This window comes from Mizuhopecten yessoensis, unplaced genomic scaffold (assembly GCF_002113885.1).
Source record: "Mizuhopecten yessoensis strain PY_sf001 unplaced genomic scaffold, ASM211388v2 scaffold715879, whole genome shotgun sequence".
NCBI classification, from domain to species: Eukaryota; Metazoa; Mollusca; class Bivalvia; order Pectinida; family Pectinidae; genus Mizuhopecten; species Mizuhopecten yessoensis.
The window spans coordinates 38,052-60,987 of record NW_018479837.1 but is presented as its reverse complement, the minus strand read 5'-3'; the positions used below and the strand labels follow the sequence as shown (position 1 = coordinate 60,987).

The following is a 22,936-nucleotide window of genomic DNA, read 5'->3' as shown; positions in this document are numbered from 1 at the left end:
AGGGATCACAACTATTTGTTTCTCTTCGATTAATCATGCTTAATTCGGGCTTCGCCTTTGTGAAACATGATTTATATCGGAGAAACAAAGAATTACGTTTCCCTACCACAATGACAATAAACATATAATGCCACACCTATGTTTTGGTTGCACGAAAGTATCTTGCACCTACGTATTTTACGCTTCCGTGTGGTGTGGTCATGGACTTAAGACTGGTGAATATATTAGATGTTGAAGTAGCTAAGTCACAGACGTCAGACACACAGTTTATCCTCCCCCTAACCCATTCCCNTCCCCCACCCCCACCACCACCACCACAACGTTTTAAACTTATTATTCCTAACTATATTGTTTATATAAATAATTGTGAAAGTAATCATCCGGTATTGCCGTAGGGGACAGGAGACGACCATTTTGATTGGTATACTTGTAAGTCGTTCTGCCTGAATGTCATATTAAGCCGAGTAGTGAAGGGATATACACGTACTACTGTGTTTTGGTTCATCCTCGCTGTTCATTGTTCATTGTACAGCGGACCACGACTTAGCTCAGAACAGGTAACGTAGTCATTTGTGTAAAATGTTTTCATTTCAATGACAGGTGAGATCTTAAGGTGTCACATTTTGTAATAGTATTGAACTTCGCATGAGTACATATTTAAAACATTGCTCATCAACAGGTCTCTAGTCCCAATTAGGCTTTGTTAATGAAGTCCGATGTGAAAAAGACGAACTACTTCCAGGAACAATGGTGATAAAGGTAGCTTTGTCTACTGGTAAATTATATAGATAACCTTGTCTACTGGTAAATTGTATAAATAACCTTGTCTACTGATAAATTATATAGGTAACCTTGTCTACTGGTAAATTATATAGGTAACTTTGTCTACTGGTAAATTATATTAATAACCTTGTCTACTGGTGAAGTATATAGATAACCTTGTCTACTGGTAGTTTATATAGATAACCTTGTCTACTGGTAAATTATATAGATAACCTTGTCTACTGATAAATTTATAGATAACCTTGTCTACTGGTAAATTATATAGGTAACTTTGTCTACTGGTAAATTATATAGATAACCTTGTCTACTGGTAAATTATATAGATAACATTTTCTACTGGTAAATTATATAGGTAACCTTGTCTACTGGTAAATTATATAGGTAACCTCCATAAAGAGTAGATGATATAGGTAACCTTGTCTACTGGTAAATTATATAGGTAACCTCCATAAAGAGTAGATGATATAGGTAACCTTGTCTACTGGTAAATTATATAGATAACATTTTCTACTGGCAAATTATATAGGTAACCTTGTCTACTGGTAAATTATATAGGTAACCTCCATAAAGAGTAGATGATATAGGTAACCTTGTCTACTGGTAAATTATATAGGTAACCTCCATAAAGAGTAGATGATATAGATAACCTTGTCTACTGGTAAATTATATAGATAACATTTTCTACTGGCAAATTATATAGGTAACCTTGTCTACTGGTAAATTATATAGGTAACCTTGTCTACGGGTGAATTATATAGATAACCTTGTCTATAGCTGGTAAATTATATAGATAACCTTTTCTACTGGTAAATTATATAGATAACCTTGTCTACTGGTAAATTGTATTTTTTGTCCTTTATCTCCCTAGCTACAGTTGCCAACTCTCAGATACAGTTGTAGCCAACTCTCGCGAGAATACACAAAGCGATAATGAAATTTCTGCTTCATATTTTATAGTTATATAATAGTGGCTCGCTTTCTCAGTAGGAACCAAATTAAGAACCATAATATTACAGCACATGGCGATTTTTTTCCCGCGACGGAGATGGTGAATGACGTGTTGAATGTAAAGTAAATTGATATTACTTCTTTGTTGTTTTGGTTGTTTATACATGGATAAATGTGTATGACCTTTTATAAATTGTTCCAGTGCCTAGCCAATAAAACCCTTGTATACTGTGATAGGGGCCACGGTTTTAAGGTGAAAACCTGTGGTTCCTAATATAACCCTTGTATACTGTGATAGGGGCCACGGTTTTAAGGTGAAAAACCTGTGGTTCCCAATATAACCCTTGTATACTGTGATAGGAGCCATGGTTCTAAGGTGAAAAAACATGTGGTTCCTTATAAAGCCCTTGTATACTGTGAAATGAGCCATGGTTCTAAGGTGAAAAAGCACGTGGTTCCTAATATAACCCTTGTATACTGTGATAGGAGCCATGGTTCTAAACTGAAAAACCCGTGATTCCTATATACAACCCATGTTCCCTGTTGTAGGGACCATGGGTCAAAGGTAAATCCCCCTAGTTTAAACATATTCATGCTGGATTTATTTTGTTTTGCAACAAGAAGGCACTCTTGTGTGGAATTCAATGTGTATCAGTGATCATAAACATCAGCTAAAATGTTTCATCTCCATCTCCTCTTTTTGTTTATACAATTTTTAATATGGAAAACATAATTATGATAATACAAGGATGATACTAATGAAAGTGTGCATCAGTTGTTTAAATATAAATATTGAAATTAAATAACTCAAACTTGATACCTACTCATCATATATGACACTTGCACCAGATACATACCAAATCCATATCTCTGGCACCAGGGAAATAGACAACACAACTCTAGCATCAGGGAAATAGACAACACAGCTCTAGCACCAGACTTATAGACATAACAACTCTAGCATCAGACATATGCACATCGCAACTCCAGCATCAGACATACAGAACTCACAACTCTAGCACCAGGCATATCATCATAATAACTCTAGCACCAGACATATAGACATCACAACTTTACCACCAGACAGATACACATTACAACTCTAGCACCAGACACATATAGACATAACAACTCTAGCACCAGACAAATGCACATCCTAACTCTAGCACCAGACATATAGACATTACAACTCTAGCACTTGTCTTATAGACAAAACAACTCTAGCACTAGACTTATAGTCATCACAACTCTAGCATCAGACAAATTAACATCAGAACTCAATCACCAGACATATGGACATCACAACTCTAGCACCAGACATATAGACATCACAACCCTAGCATCAGACATATAGACAACACAACCCTAGCATCAGACATATAGACAACACAACCCTAGCATCAGACATATAGACATCACAACTCTAGCATCAGGCATATGGATATCACAACTCTAGTACTAAACATATCGATATCACAAGTCTAGCATCAGACATATACACATCACAACTCTAGCACCAGACTTATAGACATACTTACTCTACCACCAACAATATAGACATCACGACTGTAGCACCAGAATTATAACCGACTGTACCGTACTCTAGAATGGGGCGAATGAGTGATATGTATGCACTGCGTCTGCTAGATGGTGGGCAGCTCCGCAAGTTCCCACGTAGGAAGCCTAAGGTTGAGCTGGCTATTTTCGTGGTGTTATCTATGTGAATGCCCAACTTTAGATCCTCTGAGATGGTGACACCAAGGTAAGGGTTAGATGGAACCTGCTGGAGGATGGTGTTGCCCAGGCAATAGAAGTGTTTACTCTTACCCCGGATGCTGAGGATGTAGCATTTATTTGCATTAAACTTCATTCCCCAAGTTTTGGCCCACTGCTCCAAGTTTGATGGTCTTTTTGTGATCTGATTGTACGGTAAACACATTTTGTCCTCAAACCCAGTCAACAAATGTATACTATCTCAGCAGTTCAAAAGTTCATATTCAATTTCAGAATTTGAGACTAAAAAAATAAACTACCCAATAGACGTATCCATATGCATGTTTGATGTCGAAGAACCATTGTTCAAGACTATTCCCGTAACTTCATCTTGAAACAATATTTTGGGAAAATATAGAAATTAAAAAAAAAAGATAAGTGAGAAACCACCAACATCAAATATACTTTTAATCTTATGAATTCATATAAAGGAATGTGTTTCGGTGTTGTGTAGATTAACTGATTAGATGTTAAATGTAATGTACTGTTGGGTTCCAAACGGATGCCATTAGAATTTTCATTCCATTTCAAAACGAATTATCAATATTCACAAAAAATCGGCGGACAAAGCATTATTCCAAATTATCTTTTTGATGCTGACGGGGAAAATGTTGCCTATAAGTACATCGGCATCTCCCGCTGTGCAAACAACACGCGAGTGCTGTATAGGTAATTACAGGTCAGAGTTAGGGGCAGAGACCGACACGCTACCGCGAGCAAGTACATCTAGATCTAAGTCTGTTATTGGTATACTATGAACGGCGTTTTAGGAGCGTGTTCAATGAAACGGTTTGTGTGCGCTTGCGTTGAGTTTCCGTTGCGTGTAACGGAAGGACCAAACTGTTGCCCGAGGCCGAAGGCCGAAGGCAACAGTTTGGTCCGAGGGTTTAACATAACACATGTTGAATGAAGTCTACAAATGTTTTGTTATAACTTTTTCAAAATTTCTGACGTTTCCAATTTGGATTTACCTTGAAACAAATTCCGTGGTAATGCATTGTGCTTCGCTTCAATATACTCTGTTATTAATTTCTCTGCAACTCTGATCACATTCTTGGTGTTTGTACTGTCTCTGTTATTAAGAATTTCATCAATTTCTGCAGCAGTGTATTCCGAAAATCTGTCCATGATTGAACATAATGCAGCCGACATACATAAACATTGCAGACGGCCGGAAGCAGACGTGATCAATATTTCCTATAGGGATGCCACTATTGGTAATTGCTTAACAGCGGAAGTTGCCGAGTAATGGCCGGGAAGTATCGAATAGTAATGAGCTGTGACGTAAGCAGTCAACATTTCACTCAAAGCCAGTCAACATTTCGATGTTGACTGACCAACATTTTTCTGAGGCAAACATCTGGAATTTCGAACTTTTTTCACTATAGAAGAGTATAGAGAATAAAATGTAAAGGTATAACAATAGGTATTGTTGATATAATGCTGTAAATATAGCCATATTCACTATATCAATGAAAGTGATGGCGTTTCCCAGCCTAAAAAAAAAACCCATTTTCATCACTTTCCCATCTGAGGACCAACTTTTGAATACATTTGTTGATTCCGTGATGTAATGTGCAAAAGAAATCGTGACGGGAAACACCCTTTAATTGGCATAATAATCTTATTTATTATTTAAACAAGAACAAATGAAACCGAAATACAAAATATGTTATGGTTGTTGCGTCATAATAATAAAGGCCAAGCAAAAAAAATAAATAATCGCAAACCGACAGTCAAGTGTCACACATTTTTGTTGTGATCTTTCCCAGAGGTAGGAGATGTGATGCTGTGACCGCGTAATCCATAACGTCTATCGTCCGGTTCTCAAGGTGTGCTTAGATAATGGTAAAACTCATCGTTATCTCACTAATTAACATATAGGCCGTGATCACTTCTAGCTCAATTCAAATCTTTTATTCTGTAAGCCATTTCGGCTTATGTGACAAATTACATGTGTACAATACAGTTATTATATAACAATAACATACATAGCATTCATGCAATTGTACTTGTACATGTAATAAGGAGAGTAATACACGCCAGACATGTATATATATATATATATATATATAAGACTATGGTACTCGAGAACGTTGCTTAAATGCGAAATGTATGAGTTTTCCTAGATTGTTTAGTTCTTTAACATTATTTACACTAAGTAATTGTATAAGTTTAAACACACTTGGTTTGTGATAATAGTATTGCTTTAAGCATTTAGAGCGTATGTTGCAATAAAATGGACATTTCAAAATGAAGTGAAATTCGTCCACTATATCATTGAGATCACATAGTTCACATAACCTTTTGGTCCTAGCAGTATTCGTATATCTCCCACTTTCTATCTTAGGCTTATGTGATGATAATCGAATATGGGAGATATTTTTCTTATATAATTTGTCAATAGGTTTTCTTAAATAAAATTGTAAATCAAAGTTATCTACCAAGTGTTGATACAATGATCCTTTGGACGAATTTCTTATATTTGACAATATTTCTTGAGTATGAATTTCATAAAAAATTTGTTCTATAATTTTATACATAACCTTACTATCATAGTTGCTGTTCCATAAATACCACAATCCTAGTAAATTCAGTTCTTGTCTTATTTTCATAATCCAGTCATCATTATCTAGATTTCTTTGTTCGTAACATGCTTTGAGTATACAATTGTCTGAGTCTTTGACTTTGATCCAATATTTCAATATTTTCAATTTTCTTGCAACATGCATCGGAAGTCTGCCTAATTCAAAATATACCAAGTCATTACATGTTTTCTTACCAACACCTAAAATATTTTTACAAAAACAAGTATGTACTTTTTCAACTTCCAACGCTCTGTGAAAACCCCAAATTTCACTCGCATACCCTAGTACACTGCTAATATACGTATCAAACACTGAACATAACGTTTGAGTGTTGAAATTGTGGTTTCTTATTTTGTTATATAAAGCAAAATATGCCTTTCGTCCTTTTTCGGCAGCATGTTGTTGCGTTTTATTGAATTTTTTCATTGAAGTTAAAAAGCATGCCCAGGTAGTTAAACCCGTTCACTTGTTGCAATTCATTATTGTCATAGTACCATTTTTCTTCATTTCGCACAATCCCTCCATTTCTAAATATTACTACTTTGGTCTTTTCGATATTAAGTGTGAGTTTCCATTCCTTATTGTATAATAACAATGCATCTAGCATATGTTGTAGTTCTTGAGGTGATTCCGCAATTAAGACGGAGTCATCAGCATACATTAGCAAAAATATGGATATCATTCCTAACTCGACAGATGAACAGTTTTGATTTATAAAATGCATTTCACAATCATTCACAAAAAGACTATACAGAATCGGTGAGAGTACTTCCCCTTGAAAAAGACCGATCTTGTTGTTGAAATACTCTGATATACCTCCATTATATTTTACACACGATTTGACATTTTCGTACAATGATGTTATAATTCTGAGTACTTTACCCTGTACTCCATGCTTTATTAGTTTACACCAAAGTTTACTTCTGTCAATGAGATCAAATGCTTTTCTGTAGTCTACAAAACAGCAAAATAATCTCTTCTTTTTCTATAAAGTTCTATTAGTCAGCGATTGTAAAACAAAAATTGCATCAACAGTTTAAGATCCCGCTTTGAAATCAAATTGGGCATCTGTGATAATCGAATGTTCTTTATCCCATTTTAGAAGTCTCCTATGTAATACGGACGTAAATAACTTGCCCATACAGCTTACTAGAGTTATACCTCTATAATTTCCAATAAAGTTTACATCACCTTTCTTGTGTATAGGAACTATACTGCCACATACCATACATCAGGGGAAAACCCAGAGTCATTTTTTTTTTGTAAAAAGTTTGATTATACATGGCAACATAATTTCCTCGCAATCTATAAATAATTCGTTTAAAATGTTATCTTCACTGCAACTCTTGTCTCTTTTCAAATTCCGTATAGCAGTACGAATTTCGTCTATAGTAAATGGTTCATCCAGTTTTTCGAATACCGAGATATTTGTGTTATCCAGGGTGTCTTCAAGATCATCGTAAGGTGAATTATTGTCATCGCCACTTAGTGTCTTAAAATGTGCTAACCAGGATGGAAAAGATAGCTTGGGTAAATATGGATATTTAATGATTTTTATGATAGTTATAATATACTTCTAGGGATTTAGGTGATTTAGTTTTAAAGTTTAATTATCAGCTGTTAAACATTATACTCTTAGTCACACATAACCATTCTTACTAGGTATTTAGGCATCTTATTAAATGTTACACTAATGAAGAAAATCTTCACTTTATCTTAATATGAAGTTTAAAGGACAAAATTATTACAAAATAAAATAACATCAGCAGCACAAGGACTACAGAATGGATATATTTAATATATATTTTCATATATATGTGGCCAAGAAGTAATTCCAACAGTGTGGACAAGTTAAGGTTGTCAAATTTTCGGAGCTATCCGCTCCTTTATCAAGACACAGTGAAACAGAACAGTTACATGTACATATAATCATATTACAAGAAGATAAAACTGATATACTATAATTGAAAATATAGCTATTATATAAAACCAATAGTCCCCTCGGCTAAGGACAGCCGAAGGCAGCAATAAAGCTGAGAGCATCGCGGACAAGGAACGCTGATGTAGAGGACCTATTCTTGCGCAAGATGCACTATCCGACAGCCTTCGGCTGTCTTTAGAAGAGTTAACAAGACAAAGATTTTTAACAAAGGGCCATAACTCCTTAAAAAGGGTCGACATGAAAAAATACTACCCTGATGCAAAACATCAGGGGGTAATTACCATATCTGTAAACTTTCATGAAATTGGCCCAGAAGTTTATGAGGCAGACAAAGTTTTTTCCAAGAAAAGGCCATAACTCCTTTTTAAAGGGTCGGAATGAAAAGACAGTGAGAACTCATCCAATCATGTCGTCATTGAACAGCACTACGTCGTGATCAGTTTCTGTGCCGGAATATTCATATTGGTCTAAAGATACGAAATATATCAGTGAAAATGTTTACAAAATAACTTCAACGTTGGTGTCTGCTGTTTTTAAATGTCAATGTTTTTAGTATCACCGTTTAATGACAAATCCACGACATTGTGTCTTCCTTATGTTAGGTCGACATTTGATTGTATACGATACAGTACCTGTTGTGTATGCGATGCTAAACTAGAGCACGGACTTTTATAATCTAATTCCAGAATTGTATTTATCTCGAAAATGTAATTGAATTATGAGATTAAAACATGTTTTTGTTTCTCCCTATACATGTTGTATACACAAGTTTTAATTTAACATCTTAATTAAATTATGAAAATCATATCGATCCACTCCCTTAGCATACTTGGGTATGACATTTGTGTACAGGTAAATAACACTAAACACATGTGCTCAGTGCTGACAGCAGGAGGCCCAAGATACAATCAATCAATCAATCAATCAATCATTTATTTATCTCAGGTATCTGAAAAATTTAAACATAAAACTATATTAACACCCAGCCATCAATGACTTATGAGACACTATCAATCTTTCAAATTACTTCAATAGTCCATACCTAAGAAATTATAAAACATTTCAAAAAGGAAAAGAAAAATTAAGAACATTTCCTAAATTATAGGCTATATATATACTTAGTAAAAGATGCTGTAAATAATTATGATTAGAAAATCCTTATATACAATTTAAAAACACACTCCTTCTGCGTAACATAAAATATACAGTATTCAGGAGATGATATTCATGTACGCCATCGTGACAACGAACACAAAGGAAAAAGCAAAATGTACGCGGACAGGACGCGTAACGCCAAAATCAGAAATGACGTCAACACTGAAACAGGACAGATAAAATAAATTGACCCCAACATTTGAGGAGAAGCCATACCAAGTTGTTACCAGGTCAGGTGACATGGTGGTTGTAGGAAATGATGATGTACAATACCGTAGAAACATCACGAAGGTAAAACGGTACTATGAGCGCGAGAACGATGTAAGTGAAGAACCAGACCAATCTAGTCGGAACTTGGAATTCAACTCAACCGAGACACCCGCTCCAAATGAGGACTCGAATGTGTCTCCTGATCGCGCAACAACTTACGAAGACCGTGCAACACTTTCTGAGCGCCAACTGTGGTCTACCAGACTCCCTTCAAGATTCAAAGACTTGGAAGTTTCAATTAAATGAACTTTGCTAACAGTGGCTTTATTTTATACACACATATACTGTTGTGGAAAGCAGTGTTTCAGTTTCAGTTATTATGGACTGTTGAAAAATAAGTTTTTCAAATTGTTAAGTGTTCAATGACATGTAACCTCCGGTCAAGATGGCGGGAGTACACGGAATCCTACTGACAACCACAATATGTTTGACCCTACGATCGTTAATACAAATCTCAGAGGTGCCTGCGTCTCCTGATGAGCTAAATAACACCTGCTCAAGCGAAATCTCCATCTTGGAGTCGGGTTTTCGGACATATGCCATTAACAAATTGTTAATGGACAGTGTTAATTCCCTCCATTATGTGCTTAAGGAATTTTATAAGTGAAATTAATTCTTCATTATTTACATAATTAAATAATGTGTTCAACTTGAAAGTACTAGGATTTTCAAAATAATATCTCAACATAAATTTTCTTCTGTTTTGCAGTATCTGGTGATCAGTTCATTTAAACAAATAATGATATTCGTCTCCAATTCCATTCAGGTCGCAAAGAATACATTTTCTATCTTCTCTTAGTATGTAATTCCATCTACCACATTCAATCAGAAAATTAGCATTACAAATTCTAAATTTACAATAAACATTTGCTAGTCTTGGAGGGAGATCCAGCAGGTATTTTTTTCTAATACTAAGTCATTTTTAAAAATTCTGTAATTGGTCCCTTTAGGTGAATTGAAAACATCGCTTCTCCAATTATTAATGATTTTATCTTTGAGTGTATATGTATTTTTCAACCATTGGGTACTATGGAATTCTTGACTTTCAAATCTATGTATTTAATAACATCCATCAGGGTTATTTTTAATATAATTAGTCCGTTGAGTATTATAGTTTATAAATATCTTATACATTTTATTACTTAATTTATTAGGTATTGGTTCTAACAATTTGGCCCAAAATCCAATCATTCAAACTTTGATATTTATACTCAGAGGAAATCTTCCTAGTTCTCCATAAATCATGAAATTGGGTGTCAATGTTTTCACCTGAAGAATATGTTTACAGAATTTCAAATGTAAACGTTCTAAAAGTTTGTAATCACAAAACCCCCAGACTTCACAACCATACAACATGACAGGCTTGATAGCTTTATCGAGATATAGTGCAGCTAAACACCCAGAGGATTGAGTGTAGGGGGGAAAAAGGGGTGTTAACTCATTCATAATGAACTAATGTATCAACCTTTCAATTGGAAGGGTTCAAATGTGTCTACAGGGGTGAATGAGTTGATATTGCAATATTGCTTTGAATATCTTCTCTTGTAAAACTAGGAAAAGGATAATGGGATAGCATCCATATTTGCCTGGAAGCATTGCGAGGAAGTGGGAATTCAAAAATGTACAAATAGAGGGGGAAAAATCCCCACAAAAACTCCACATGGCTGATCAGTAGCCTTCTCCTAGCATAGGAGCAATTTGATCGAAGAGGTTCAGTGTTCAAACTTAACGGTTAAGACCTATAGGCAATCATATAATAATAATATGGTGTTTATATTTAAATTTTAAGACTGAGTTATTTAACTTAATTCTTCTTTGGAACTTGGACAGTTATTTAAAGTATATATATATTTATATTAACATCCCCTTCATTTTGTTTTGGGTATATATAACTGTAGCTAAATTATTGGTATATATATACATTAACCTCCCCTTAATTTTGTTGTGGATACATAAATGTACCACATTTGGGCAAGGACAGTTCCAATGTCAATGTTCATGCAGCTCAAATAGCTCAGTCTGCTATATATATATAGTGCAATCTGAAGTCCACTGGGTTCAAATCCTGGACTAGCTCTGCAGAATCTTACACTTAACTAATTTAACTGCTTTTTATTATATTTTGTTCATTTATGTAAAATTAAGTCCCACAAGGTATGCTTTTCTTTTCAGACTATAAGAATCTGTCTTTGTGAAAGAGGGTATCAAATTGTAAATTTGGAGTCCCCGCCGCTACCCTAGGGGTTAGGATATATCTATGGCTTCAAAGGGAAAATTTACCAATATGTCAAAAATCTTCTTCAGATTCAGGTGAACTGTTCATGGACAGAAAAGTCGCTAAGTGTTTTATCAAAATTGTGCCATAGTCATCAGGTCATCTTTTGGGAAGGGGTATAATTTACTATAGTTTATATAGGGAAATGATGTTTTTAGGCACATTTTGTTTTTAACTCTACAGGAAATAATGCAAATTTGCTTGAAATAATAATGAGATATCAATTTGATGCTATCAGAAAGTAAGATCCTGACTCACCCCTTGGTTCGGAGGGGCAGGGCCCATTGGAATATTTGCTGAAATTTTAAAAGTCTTCTTGTCAAGACTCAGATTTACTAGAATCCAATACTAGTACTCTTGATGGATGGAAATGTCCATACAATGTACATGCTTTATCTTAATTGTAAAGTGACGGACCCAGAGGTGTTGCCCTAGTTGCCCGGGCAACACCCTTTTTTTTGTCAAAGGGAAAATTTACCAATATGTCAAAAATCTTCTTCAGATTCAGGTGAACTGTTCATGGACAGAAAAATCGCTAAGTGTTTTATCAAAATTGTGCCATAGTCATCAGGTCATCTTTTGGGAAGGGGTATAATTTACTATAGTTTATATAGGGAAATGATGTTTTTAGGCACATTTTGTTTTTAACTCTACAGGAAATAATGCAAATTTGCTTGAAATAATAATGAGATATCAATTTGATGCTATCAGAAAGTAAGATCCTGACTCACCCCTTGGTTCGGAGGGGCAGGGCCCATTGGAATATTTGCTGAAATTTTAAAAGTCTTCTTGTCAAGACTCAGATTTACTAGAATCCAATACTAGTACTCTTGATGGATGGACATGTCCATACAGTGTACATGCTTTATCTTAATTGTAAAGTGACGGACCCAGAGGTGTTGCCCTAGTTGCCCGGGCAACACCCTTTTTTTGTCAATGTCCAAAAATAATCTGGACCAAGGTTTTTGAAGATTTTCCTCTATTTCATATAGGATTTACTTCTAATATCAACCATCCCTTCAACTATGGTTTTCTATGGCTTCCCTTTGCCAGCAGTTTGAATATCTATATATGCCTAAGGGTGTTGCCCAAACAAGGAGTCCACTTCTTATACTCTAAACAATGGAGGATTCATCCTCTATTGTCTATATTATTAGTAGCTACATGTATATGGTCTTCAGTCAGGTCAGTGGTCAAGGTTCAAATGGACGGCTCCCTCTACCTAACCTTATTGTTCTAATGTCACGGTGTGATGACCACCCTGTCAGTTGAGAGAGGACTTTATATATAATTACAAAGGTAGAGTCCATTTCATGATAGATAAACCTGTATTCCACCTGTGGTTTCATGTACAGTAGTACACATGATCACAAGGAGTGATATTTATACCAATTGAAAAATATCTATTTCAAAGACAATGAAGCACCCTCCTTAGGATCACTTTATCAGGTGAACGATAACCAATGTTGCTCAGCATAAAAGCCTAGCACGTATATATCCTTTTCATTAGGTGTTGCCCTTGTACATATGTATGCTACAAATTCACAATAAAAGACAAACAGTTGAATCATAACTAACATTTATAAAAACAACAGCCTTCAAGTCAAACAAGGAAATAAACTATTTCCCAATGATATCATGATGGAGTCTATAAAACTTGACAGTGACACACGTTTTACACAAGAAACAGAACAGAAGCGAAAAAGGGACCAACTGATCTGGGTTTTCGTGGAACTAATTCATTAAATTGTAATTAATACAAGACATATCTCTCTAAAAGTAAAAAAAACAAAAAACATCCGTACCAAAACACTTGATGAATAACAGTAAAAGAAAAAAGTACCTTATGACTATGACGTGAAATAAGCACTTGAGAATACGTAGTAAGGAAACATCTGTTTAAGGAAGGAAGCATTGTCGATGTCAGAGGTTCAAAATAAAGCAGCCAAATTGAAAGAGACATACATTGTGAACCAGACTTCTGAATTCTACCAACACCGATTAAAGGCACAAGTCATTACTCACCAAACACTAAGTATCGGGAAACTGATATGGTCCCTTCTCGCTTAAGGTCGGCAGAATGTATGTCTATTCCGCACGTTAACATAAAAACGATATCTTCTCGGTCGTCTGGCATAGGATAAATAGTGGTCCTTCCAAACTCGCATCCAGTACGGTTTTTGTATTGGAAATGTTGCTATCGGGTTAATTTGAATTTTGAGAGTTTGTTTTCTTTTTCACTCCGTATAATGTTTCTTTTTCCAGGTTCCACCATGGTGTTACGGGGGCACGTGGCTTTGACGGTCGTAACGGTAGCAGCCCTCGTATCGGTGATCTTGTTGGCACATAGCTTTGAGTATAACGCTGTTCCAAGACCAGCCGGCTTGGAATACATCAAACAAAAACCAGACCGTAAAGTTATGAAGCCCATTTGTCCCCCGAACCAGACTTTATCCGGTGTGGAGGATCTGCTATGTATGGTAGGTAAGGAGGAGATGAAGACATCATATCTGGTCTGTCACCTCACAATGTAATTTCAGGCACCTACGTTATGTTTTCTATGTAGGTACCTTGATTATATGTCCACTTTTCCTTATAAATTTACCAATAAGTAAGTGTTTTCTATATCGTATGTATTTATTTCATACGTTTCCTACCTTCTATATATTAATAATATATGTTTTTCTAATATCCATGAACTTATTTTATCAGTTTTGTGCTTTATACCTTTTATGTTTTCTACCTTCTATGTATTTATATCGTAGGTTTTCTACCTTCTATGTCTTTATATCGTATGTTTTCTACCTTCTATGTATTTATATGGTATGTTTTCTACCTTTCTATGTATTTATATCGTATGTTTTCTACCTTCTATGTATTTATATGTTATGTTTTCTACCTTCTATGTATTTATATCGTATGCTTGCTACCTTCTATGTATTTATATTGTATGTTTTCTACCTTCCATGTATTAATATTGTATGTTTTCTACCTTCTATGTATTTATATCGTAGGTTTTCTACCTTCTTTGTCTTTATATTGTATGTTTTCTACCTTCTATGTACTTATATTGTATGTTTTCTACCTTCTATGTATTTATATTGTATGTTTTCTACCTTCTATGTCTTTATATTGTATGTTTTCTACCTTCTATGTATTTATATGGTATGTTTTCTACCTTCTATGTATTTATATTGTATGCTTTCTACCTTCTACGTATTTATATCGTATGCTTTCTACCTTCTATGTATTTATATCATGTTTTCTACCTTCTATGTATTTATATTGTATGTTTTCTACCTTCTATTTATTTATATGGTATGTTTTCTACCTTCTATGTATTTATATTGTATGCTTTCTACCTTCTACGTATTTATATCGTATGCTTTCTACCTTCTATGTATTTATATCATGCTTTCTACCTTCTATGTATTTATATTGTATGTTTTCTACCTTCTATTTATTTATATGGTATGTTTTCTACCTTCTATGTATTTATATTGTATGCTTTCTACCTTCTATGTATTTGTATTGTATGTTTTCTACCTTCTATGTATATCTATCATTTGTTTTCTACCTTCTATGTATTTATTTTGTACGGTTTCTACGTTTTTGTTCCGCTATTATATATTATCTGTGTTTTTACTATTTTATTAGGTTTTCGCCTTCAGATCGTACCTGTATTATATGTTTTATTTGTGAAGTATCTGATTCTCTTTCTATATAAATGTTCAATTTGTGTTACCCTGCTTCTGAATAGCTTTTAATTACCCTAGAAAATTCCAACGTTCATGTCAGACTACAAGAACCCTTGTTGGCGGAGAAAAGACGGACAGCTTAGATGCTTGCCTTATTTCATGCTCATCGGTATGGACAAGTCCGGGTCTAGTGATTTGTTTGACCGGATAACCAAACATCCGGATATTCTAGGGAACGGTGGTGAAATAGGAAAAGAAACATGGTGGTGGAGCTGGTCACGTTACGGTATGTCAGTATCACGTGACCGGAAGTAAAATAGAAATAGCTATTGTGTATGTAATGCCAATACAAATGATACATAATGAAACGTAATGAGTGATATATTATGCTTACCAAATAAGAGTAGAACGCGAAGGAATAAACTTCACAATATCATTGAATACATGTAGTGTAATAGAGCAAAAAAATAGCAAAAAATAGGTGTTAATATATATATATTTATAAGTATATTTTGTAATATTATGTATATTTAATATAACTGAAACAAAATGATTGAATGGTATAGTGAATCCCAAATATAGATTTATTATATATATTCATACGTATATATTGTAATAACTTAACTGAAACAATATTATTGAATGATATAGTAGAACACAAATATAGATAAATGAAATTTAATGTATACATAAGTATATATTTTGATAATATAACGTTATAAATATTTGGAAATAAATCTTGTTTAGGCTATACCAATAGAAAACAATATAATCAATCTTTTTTCTGCATCCCGAATCTGCCTGTACACATCAACTTTCCGAATTACAGGATATAATTTGATAAACAGAGTCAAGACACAGAAGTTTGAGGATTATTTAAACCTTTTCAAACATTCCACCCAGACGATCAACTCCCCCAACAAGACAGACAGCAATGGTTTCCATTTCGCCATCACGGGTATGTTTGATACTTACAGAACATTTAGAAATATTAGTTTGGAATTGGACGAGCATATGTCGTTTCGCCATCGCGGTACTTTTTTAAGCTTTAACATTGAATAAAATGCCTGAAAAATGTATATAAGAATTTATATTTGGCTTGTTTTACAGTATTCAAATATTTGGTTGATCCTATGCCTATGGTAGAATAAACGTACCCAATGCTGATTATATCTCAAAATCGTTACGCAATGAACACTTTTTGAACCTCGGTCCATTTGGCAGAGACTATTCAAAATGTCATAAACATCATTTTCTAACCATGATTAAGGTCAATGCTGGATTAATTATTGCCTACGCGAGCGATCTGTATGAACAAGAACATACTAGCATAATATAATGCAGCATACGACAGATATTTTGTACCGAACGACTCGGTATTTGTGTTGAAACAATTGCGTTCTTATAACGGACTCGTCATTCATTGATGACACCTGACTATAAGGTGAACGGAAATGGGATTACACCTATAAAATGCAGTAATAGATACAGTATCCAGGAAATGAATGGCACTGCATCAAACAGCTGTTTCGTCCTTCTTGTACTCATCAGTGTTGCTAGAGGCAAAAAAAGGTCGATATCCAACTTGGTCTGAAATACTTTTTACACAAATCGGGAGATGCGTTAAAACCCCTTAAATTTATGAATTTCAAAACTACCTATTCCTACATCATTGATGTACTTACTACCGAGACATGACCAATTCATAACCCTTTCATTTATGTATTCCTTATTATTTATTTATGTTTATTTGTATTATGTACAGGAGACGGCACACCGATGGACGCCTGGGATTTCCGAGGTTGGACTCAGATTCCGCAAAACAAGGGTCTGCAGGAACCGAAATTTTTAACGCCAGACCTAGTCCAACACGTTAATAAAAACATGAAACTTATCATCATAATGAGGAATCCGATAGAAAGGTATAGTATGTCAGTACAACAAAACCTCGATATAATGTCCCGTGTTTTATTTGCACTCCGCTTACTGCCAACATCTCATTGTCCCCATTTCTACTTTTCTCTACACTTAAATACGACATCCTCGACATATTCTTATGTAATCTACTATTATTTGTTTGTGATAGGTAATACATATATAAGTACAGTATACCGTAAACGTACATATTTTAGCGGAAGTCTTATTTAGCGTTTTTCGCGCTTAAAATATTGTGCTAAATTATCAATGTACCTATCAAAGTTCATGTATGTTGTTTTCTATAACATATTTTGAAGGTCCACCAAATAATCAATGCGCTGATCTGTTGAAATTTGAAGATGCGTTAAAACTTATGCACTTATGTACATACCATGCAATGCTTTTTTTGACTAGAACTAATCAGCTATTATCGACTGATTTAATCCCAAGATTGACATCAGTATGGATTCCAAATATGTTAGCGCCACTATGGTAACGTGACGTCATTATTCCGTCTACGACGTCATTTTGTCGCCATTGTTGTTCGGTTCAAGCTGGAAGCAAATGAAACATAAATATGGGGTACATTTAGGGAATGGATCAGATAGATTTGTTTGCAATCAGTACCAAGCAACTGAAGCAAATAGATCTCGACCCAGCGACCTAATGGTGGAGGACTGGTGATCGTAGACGATCAGACGCTTTATTCACTCGGTCACCGCGACCCAGTGGTGGAGGGCTGGTGATCGTAGACAATCAGACGTCTTATCCACTCGGTCACCGCGACCCAGTGGAGGAGGGCTGGTGATCGTAGACAATCAGACGTCTTATCCCCTCGGTCACCGCGACCCAGTGGTGAAGGGCTGGCGATCGTAGACGAGCAGACGTCTTATCCACTCGGTCACCGGCTGGGGATCGTAGACGGTCAGACGTCTTATCCACTCGGTCACCGCGACCCAGTGGGGGAGGGCTGGTGATCGTAGACAATCAGACGTCTTATCCACTCGGTCACCGCGACCCAGTGGAGTAGGGCTGGTGATCGTAGACGATCAGACGCTTTATCCACTCGGTCACTGCGACCCAGTGGTGGAGGACTGGTGATCGTACACGATCACCAGTCTTTATCCGCTCGGTCACCGCGACCCAGTGGTGGAGGGCTGATGATCGTAGACGATCAAACGCTTTATCCACTCGGTCACCGCGACACAGTGGAGGAGGGCTGGTGACCGTAGACGATAAGACGCTTTATCCACTCGGTCACCGCGACCCAGTGGTGGAGGGCTGGTGATCGTAGACGATAACACGCTTTATCCGCTCGATCACCGCGACCCAGTGGTGGAGGGTTGGTGATCTTAGACGATCAGATGCTTTATCCGCTCGGTCACCGCGCCTCAGTGGAGGAGGGCTGGTGATCGTAGACGATCACACGCTTTATCCGCTCGGTCACCGCGACCTAGTGATGGACGGCTGGTGATCGTAGACGATCAGACGCTTTATTCACTCGGTCACCGCGACCCAGTGGTGGAGGGCTGTTGATCGTAGACGATCAGACGCTTTATTTACTCGGTCATCGTGGCTTCTCTCGAATCAAATCCAAAGGCAAAATATACTCATGCTATGTGATATTTCAGATTAACACATATGTGTTTTATTGCAAATATTTTTTTGTAATAAGTTATGTACATTATATGTTAAGTATATGCATAATCGTTCTCCGTTCTCAGGCTTTACTCAGATTACTTTTTCCTGAAATTGGCCGGGCAATCCTCAGAGGCTTTCCATAACTCTGTGGTCGCTTCCATTGACATCCTGGGTAAATGTCTGAGCAGACACCCTATGTTGACATGCCTATCGGGTACAAAAGAACACCAATGCTGGAATAGAGCGGTACGTGAATATATATTTAGTTCATGTAAACAACACAACACTTATAATTATTTCTATTTTTAATGTATGGGTAATTTGACAGATTCAGATGATTTTTTTTTATAGGGATGGCAATCTGATGGAACATGTAGAAAATATTAAATCATTCAATAGATCAATGAGATAGCCTATAAGGGAAGGAAATAACGATATTGTGATAGATTATATAAGGAAAATACGAGATATTTCAGTTTGAAGATATTGCAAAACCGAATTGAGTAATTGTTTCAAATAATAAAAGCTGTTTAAGCTATCAGTTACTTCAGAAACGTTACATTTTATATCTTTTGCACTGTAGGCTCGGATCCACATTGGGTTCTACTCCGAATATGTTCTGGAGTGGCTAAGAGTGTTTCCACGGGATCAGATCCTTTTCCTCCGTACAGAGGACTACTCTGCCGACCTCAGTGGTCATCTGGCTAAAGTATTCAGCTTCCTTGGGTCACGTGAGTACATACCAGCTGACATCGTCTGATAAATCATATTTTGTTCTCCCATAGAGGAATCGGGATTCGAACCCTGAACATCAGATTTGTGTACTATCTCTCTAACCGATTGAGTTATCCTGTCAATGGAAGTGTCCTTGCCACGCTGTGGTACAGTTATGTCAAAACAGAAGTTAAAGGGAGGTTAATGTATATAGGAAAGGTCAAAGTGCAGTAAGGCATGGATGTTTAAGGCATGTCATGAGGTTTTTTTTAACTTTCAAAATTTAAAACGATTGCTGGTACATACGGAAACCAACATACAGTTTTAGACCTACAATCAGATTTGTTTAAACCATTTGTATTTTCTCGTTATCGGATTGGTTGAAAATGATATCAAAACCTCAATGTTACCCGTTCGTTTTACAATAATAAAAGATAAGTGTGCACACTATGGACGCATCGCAAACACGTGCCATGACCAAAGGGATCACTTCTCTGCTCAACACAATGTTTTGGCTGTTTGCTGTAGGTTTTCCCTACAGAACATTTTGAAAAAGAATAGTACACTGCATGCCTTTACAGTTATGACTAACTGTTGTTACTGTTTGTTTCAGGTCCGTTAACAGCATCGGAAATAACGTCATACGGAATAGACTTGAAAACCAAAAAGCACGTAACACAAAGCAAGAAAACAAAGGGCCCCATGCTGGAGAAAACTAGAGCGATACTGTCCACACTGTACGAACCTTATAACAAAAAACTGGCCAACATCTTGCAGGACAATCGGTTCTTATGGAAAGACAGTAAGGCTAGATGATTGCAAAGGACAATCAAATGAGGCCTGGTAAAGAGAAGATGTATGATGTGCCTTGCGTCATGTGGGGTTCACGCCGTACGTCTTGTGGGACTCAAGCCGTACGTCATGTGGGTTCCACACGGCAAAATGATGGAATAGACATTCCACTATACAACAGTTGTGGTACTTCGGGAAGTACAAGCCGTTGAAACCATACCACAAAAAGACATAGTGTGATTCTAGTCCTGAACAGGAATGGAAACATTATCGAACAGCGATTGGAGTCCTCGTGCAAGGTGTGAACACAGTTCTATTGACGTCGATTCGTTTTAACAGTTCTGTTCACGTCAATGTGTGTCAACAGTTCTGTTAACGTCAATCTGTGTCAACAGTTCTGTTGACATCAGGGTGTGTCAACAGTTCTGTTGACGTCAAGGTGAGTCAACAGTTCTGTTAACGTCAAGGTGTTTCAACAGTTCTGTTGACGTCAGGGTGTGTCAACAGTTCTGTTGACGTCAAGGTGTGTCAACAGTTCTGTTGACGTCAAGGTGTGTCACTCCAGGGCACTTGTATAGGCATTGATGAAACCCGTTACCATCGTTCAATCCAAGGCACGCGAAAAGATATTTATGAATGACGTACATTGTAGCTTACGTTCAGTCGAAGGCACGTGTAAAGACAATTATGTATGCATAGCCTACGCTTACTCCAAGGCACGTGTAAATGTTTCTATGTACGATGTAACCATCGTTCAGTCGAAGGCATGTGTAAAGTATCTATGTACTATGTAACCAACGTTCAGTCCAAGGCACGTGTTAAAACAATTATGTATGCATATCCACTGATCACTCCAAGGTACGTGTAGAAGTATCTCTGTAGGATGTAACCACCGTTCAGTCCGAGGCATGTGCTGAGGCATTTCTTTTACAAGCCGTAGCCACCATCAGGTTCATGTTCATGACATTTGTATAGACAATATATGACGTGTATAACCGGGAACTGCGGTAATCACCTGCCGAAAAGATTACTAATATAGCTTTCATTATCAAATTGAATGATGTTTTGTAAAACTGAATTATCAAAATCTCCTGTCGTATGGGTACTCTGTATAAACTGTGAAATTTAACTGAATGAGAAAGACCACCTAAAAACCGAAAAAAAACCGCTACCATATCATACCACGTTAGCACAGAAGGCTTGGGACATGAAAAAAATGGTTGAACATGATATTACAAAGTTTTAATACCAAGTGAGAACGGGTTTTTATTCTATAGGGAAATTGCTCAAGGCATTACAGGGGTTGCATGCCAAGTTAGAATGGGTTTTTATCCAAATGGAAAAACTGTTAAGACACTAAAGTTTTCTACCTCGTCAGCGCTCTAGCCATAGCAAAAGCAACTCAGTGGTGAAAAAATGGCTGTATTTACGTGATGGTTTTCTGTATGAAATGACTTCTCTGGAACGACAAGAAAAACACATGAGATCATCTTAACAAAACAGTGCGATATCCTTACCATGTGCATTATGATATATATGTTGGTCATCAAAAAAGGGTAAAGTTCTGTTCGGTAGCGTAGATAATGTTTCTACATGGAGAGAGACATAAAAAGGAAATAGATACATTGCTCATATAATACACCTGCAGAAATAAAATAACTTTGAGATATGTACATCGATAGTTAGGATACACGCTTAACGAAAGTGGAAGTAAAACCGTGACTACAATACCAGGTAATCTGTTAACAACAAATCGGAGAGGGAGTGAGAGATAATATATAAGGTACAGGACATTCGGAAAATGCTGAGATAAAGGTAACTATTTGTTTTCATGTAATCCAAAGAACATACCCATTCCCATATTCCTGTGTAGACATGCTTTTTCTGAAAAACCCCAAACAGAACATAGTGCTTGATAGACATTAACAGAAACAAGGAATCGAACGACAAACTTATGAGAGAAGTTATCTATTATGTTTTTAGTTTTTAAATGTTGTCGCTGTGTTGTTTATGGCTTGTACGATAGTAACCAATGCCAATGTACATGTAACATTTGTTATCTAGAAATAGATACCTATATAAAAGTATACCAATGTCAACCAGTTAGCTATCTTACCATGTACTGTTATAGTTTAATATGTGTGTACAATAAAACCTGTCGATATCACAGCGTTATTCAGTGTTTCTCATTCCTTCCCGAGGGTGTGCCTCTGTAGCAATGGTATGAGATGAAGACGGCTACGTCGAATTGAACGTTTAGGGAAGAGAGAGAGAAAATACTTTAAGTACTGATCAATGACAAAAAGTACGAAACTGCAAGCTGCTGTAATTGTGACCGCGACTGCGAAAATGGGGCCAGATGAGGTAAAATCAGAAATTGAGATTTTGATGTTTTCTGAAAGCTTACAATGCGAGAAATAAAAAACCAAAATATTTGTGA

General features: G+C 36.2%; 1 protein-coding gene across 2 annotated transcripts; it reads left to right on the top strand.

The window, feature by feature from the left end:
- The first annotated feature begins 473 nt into the window (after nucleotides 1–473).
- Nucleotides 474–22,664, top strand: LOC110441338 (carbohydrate sulfotransferase 15-like). Of its 2 annotated transcripts, XR_002461862.1 has the most exons (9): nucleotides 474–557; nucleotides 14,000–14,214; nucleotides 15,511–15,718; nucleotides 16,262–16,390; nucleotides 17,198–17,354; nucleotides 19,074–19,236; nucleotides 19,574–19,721; nucleotides 20,318–20,935; nucleotides 21,048–22,664. XR_002461862.1 is itself a non-coding variant. In XM_021484451.1 (8 exons), the coding sequence occupies exons 2-8, from the start codon at nucleotides 14,008–14,010 to the stop codon at nucleotides 20,518–20,520; spliced, it is 1,215 nt and encodes a 404-aa protein (XP_021340126.1). In that variant the 5' UTR covers nucleotides 474–557; nucleotides 14,000–14,007; the 3' UTR covers nucleotides 20,521–22,664. The 2 variants fall into 2 exon arrangements, 1 of the variants encoding a protein (XP_021340126.1); XM_021484451.1 differs by having other exon boundaries at nucleotides 20,318–22,664.
- The last annotated feature ends 272 nt before the right edge of the window (nucleotides 22,665–22,936 follow it).

Excerpts from the sequence above, each read along its gene's own strand:
- LOC110441338 (XM_021484451.1), top strand. The coding sequence starts at position 14,008 with ATGGTGTTACGGGGGCACGTGGCTTTGACGGTCGTAACGGTAGCAGCC. Across the intron at positions 16,391-17,197 it reads TTTCCATTTCGCCATCACGG|GAGACGGCACACCGATGGAC; the intron begins GTATGTTTGATA and ends TATTATGTACAG. Across the intron at positions 19,237-19,573 it reads ACCAATGCTGGAATAGAGCG|GCTCGGATCCACATTGGGTT; the intron begins GTACGTGAATAT and ends TTTGCACTGTAG.